At 38.9% G+C, this 3,378-nt stretch overlaps 1 protein-coding gene across 1 annotated transcript in view; it reads right to left on the bottom strand.

The window, feature by feature from the left end:
- PAM (peptidylglycine alpha-amidating monooxygenase) overlaps positions 1 to 3,378 on the bottom strand; it is a 289,670-nt gene that overhangs the window by 15,230 nt on the left and 271,062 nt on the right. Inside the window, exon 23 of the mRNA XM_019664013.1 lies at positions 1,905 to 2,062. Coding sequence (XP_019519558.1) covers positions 1,905 to 2,062 — 158 coding nt within the window. The remainder of the gene's footprint in view (positions 1 to 1,904; positions 2,063 to 3,378) is intronic.

Here is a 3,378-nt window from a genome sequence, read left to right as displayed (position 1 = left end):
GAAAGAATGCCAGCATCCCCTTGGGCCAGCTGGTAACATAGCCCAATGCAACCTGCCCTCCAAATCTGATATTTTGTCTTAAAAATTCATAAATAATTTGTGTTCTCCATATCATAACTTGTTTTCTTTCATACAAAATCATGTTCAAACTTACTAATATTAAGTAAAACAGTTCTCTAAGAATTTGCAACAAGTTTAAGCTGCGGCTTAAAATGCCCCTTGGCATACTAATGTGTACTTCAGGGGGTTAAAAGGTTAAACATATTTTAGAGTCACAAAGAGCTGACTTTGAGATCCAGGTGTGCTATTTACTATGTAGCTTTGGATAAGTAATTTAACTTAGGGGAAACTTTCAGCTCATATATTGCTAAATATTGTCATTTTAGTCTCTATCATTAGGCTTGGAGAAATAACACGAATCTAGACTCACTTGGTTTTTTGACTTTTTTTGTTTTGTTTTGTTTTGGTATGGAGGGGTGGAGATCATTTTCTTCCTTTTCCATATGAGCTGCCTTACAGAATAGAGAAGACAAAAAATGCCAACCTGAAGGGTGTGTGTGAAAGTAGATGATAAGGACCATAAGACTTCCCTGTGATTATGGGGTGGGGGAAGGGGAGAATTGGGGGGACAACTATGTGCCTTTGGACCTCATAGCTTTTAGATACCGTTTGATACAACCATCTTCTTTATTGTCCTACTGTCTCTGCTTTCTTGCATAGACATAAAGATGAATAGCATACACTCAAGACAAAAACATTTCTAAAGAATGTCATGAATGTAAAGAACATAGTAAGTAGGTACAGAGGCACAGATGTATCACGTACAACTTGATTTTTAACTTGAAAGAAGAATCTTTGCTTATATGGGAGCCGATATACCATATTATTTCCTTCACCCAAACTTAATCTTTGTGGGGATGATCTAATTAAATGAAAATTCTGAGAGATGCATAAACTGATTTCAGTTTACTGAGTCAACACAGAACAAATTTCAATGTTCTGGCGTAATAGCAAGTGCTGTTTATTGAAGAAAAAAGCAAATTTCACCTTTGAGTTAGACTCTCTTTTCAAGTTTGCTGTATTGACCCCATGTATTGTGACTCATTCATCACCAAATGTCTGATGAATGCTGATATATAGGCACAATGCTTTCTGAAATTTTAATTCAGGGCTGTTCCCATTTTTACAAAAGTAAGTCTCATTTTGAATCTAGCCTTTTGCTTAGCACTTAGTTTTAATTTCTAGATGCATATTTGAATTGAGAGTTAATATCCTGGTTGACACAGCACATTATAATTAAACAATAACCAAGGCACACACTACAGTAATATAAAGTGAAGATGTGAAAGTTAAGCATCCTGCCTTTTTTACCAACAGATGTGAGGGAATTAGCTCAAAGGGGCAAAACAATAAAGATCAGATAATCCATAAGAAATCTGAAACACCACTTAAGTAAAATATNACGCCTAAAGGAAAAGTGCAGAGTGCCTCCTGCTTGGGATAATATGTGTCTAACACAGACGCTGGCATTCACAGATACTCAGCAGCTACTGAAAGCTGAAGAGCCACATGGGAGGTGATGCCTGTGTGGAAACCAGTCAGCCCCTCGGCCTTGCCAAAGCCATCTCCTCCCCCTGGAACTGAGTTGGAATTAAGATTGGCTTTCAATACAGCAGACATCACTTCAGGCATCAAGAATTCCTTGTGGAATATCTGTGAAAACAAAGGGATAACTGCCAGCAAAAAAAAAAAAAAAAAGAAGAAAAAGAAAAGTTTCTCTCCACTTAAAAATTATTAATTTAATGCCTGAAATGAATACCAAACAGGTCTTTTAACAACTACTCATTATGCCTTGATTTCCCACTCCTATCAATAAAAAAGGGAAGTAAATGCAATTTTTTCACATGTTTTTAAGCAATGTGGCTGAGAAAAATGTGGACCATAAGGCTGTGAAAACCGTACTTTCAGCTGAGGTGAACTTCCACACGGTGTTGGTGTGAGCATCTCCGACGTACACAGTCCCGTCTTCAGAGGCAACGATGTCATGAGGCATGTCAAAGTGCTGCCAAGACAAGAAGCACACATTAGGGTGCTGAGCCTATACTTGAACTCTTCATAAAAGGGCATAAAAACAAAGAAAAGCACGTCACAAAACAATAAGCACATTACTCAAACAAAAAAACAAAAAAACAAAAAAATGATAATTCCCATCAAAACAACTCTAGGTCAAAAAGAGTCATTTATTCATTCATTCATTCATTCATTCTCTGGGCATTGACTCTGCCAGACATAATTTTATGCATTGGGAGATGCTATGGGACCCTCACCACTGACTTTCAAGTCTTTTAAAATATGAACATTTACAAGTCGATTATCTTTTTACAGTGTTGTTTTCTTGGCGTTGCATTATCTACCTATTCATTTATTTTGTCTTCATGCTTCTTCTACCTTTTCATCACTATCAAATTTGCCTGTTTTAATCTATATAACTCAAAAAGACCAGGTATTAATTTTGGTTGTTATCCCCATCAAGGTGTCATGTGCTACCTTAAAAACTGTTTATATGTTATTGATAAGAGGAGTCATTTCAGCGATTCAGAGCATTCAGATTATTTCTGAAACGCACACTAGGAGATAGGCAACATTGTGAGCTCTGTTTTTGCAATATTTTCAGCCAGCAAAGGAAACTCATTGTGAGTGTTACCTCCAAGTACTTCCTCAGCTTTCATACCTACTTAGATACAGTGTCTCACTGTGTCTTTCTTCATGACATATTTCCATTTAAAGTCATCATCGTCTCAGTTTGAGGACAGGAGACAGAGGACAGCACTTGAGGTGACTCAGGAAGCTAGTTCCTGGAAGAGCAGCCTTACAATGTTGTACTGCTATTCCCAGCTGTCTTCTGAAGCCTCCAAAGGTGCTGCGTGCCTGCCAGTTGGCGGGACATGGATGATGGTTTTGCCTCTCAGGCCAGCAGGCCTGCCTGAGCAAGCCGTTCTCAAAAATACGACCAAGGGAGTATGAACAGAAGCATTCTCCTGACTGTGGGCTTATCAGCCAGCACTCTGGTTTGCTGAATACAAAGGGCACTCATGAGGCAATCTGGGGTGCTCAGCTCACTTTAGGAGCCGTGCAATCCACGCTTTGCAGATACTATTGTGCTTCAAAAATCAGCAAGAATTTGTCCCATGAGAGGAAAACGGAGACAGCGGTGACAAGGAAGCTTGTTCCTTCCTACCATCACGCGAGCTGTGACAAATGTGCACGAGAAGGACAGAGAGCCAGAAATCAAGATGCTGCCTAGCTGAAATCTTGCAAGCCTGTCATTAAATGTTCATCTTTATTTGGGGTTCAGCTAATGGATGGCAATCCACTTGC

This window comes from Hipposideros armiger, unplaced genomic scaffold (assembly GCF_001890085.2).
Source record: "Hipposideros armiger isolate ML-2016 unplaced genomic scaffold, ASM189008v1 scaffold_414, whole genome shotgun sequence".
NCBI classification, from domain to species: domain Eukaryota; kingdom Metazoa; phylum Chordata; class Mammalia; order Chiroptera; family Hipposideridae; genus Hipposideros; species Hipposideros armiger.
This window is presented reverse-complemented; position numbering and strand designations above follow the sequence as displayed.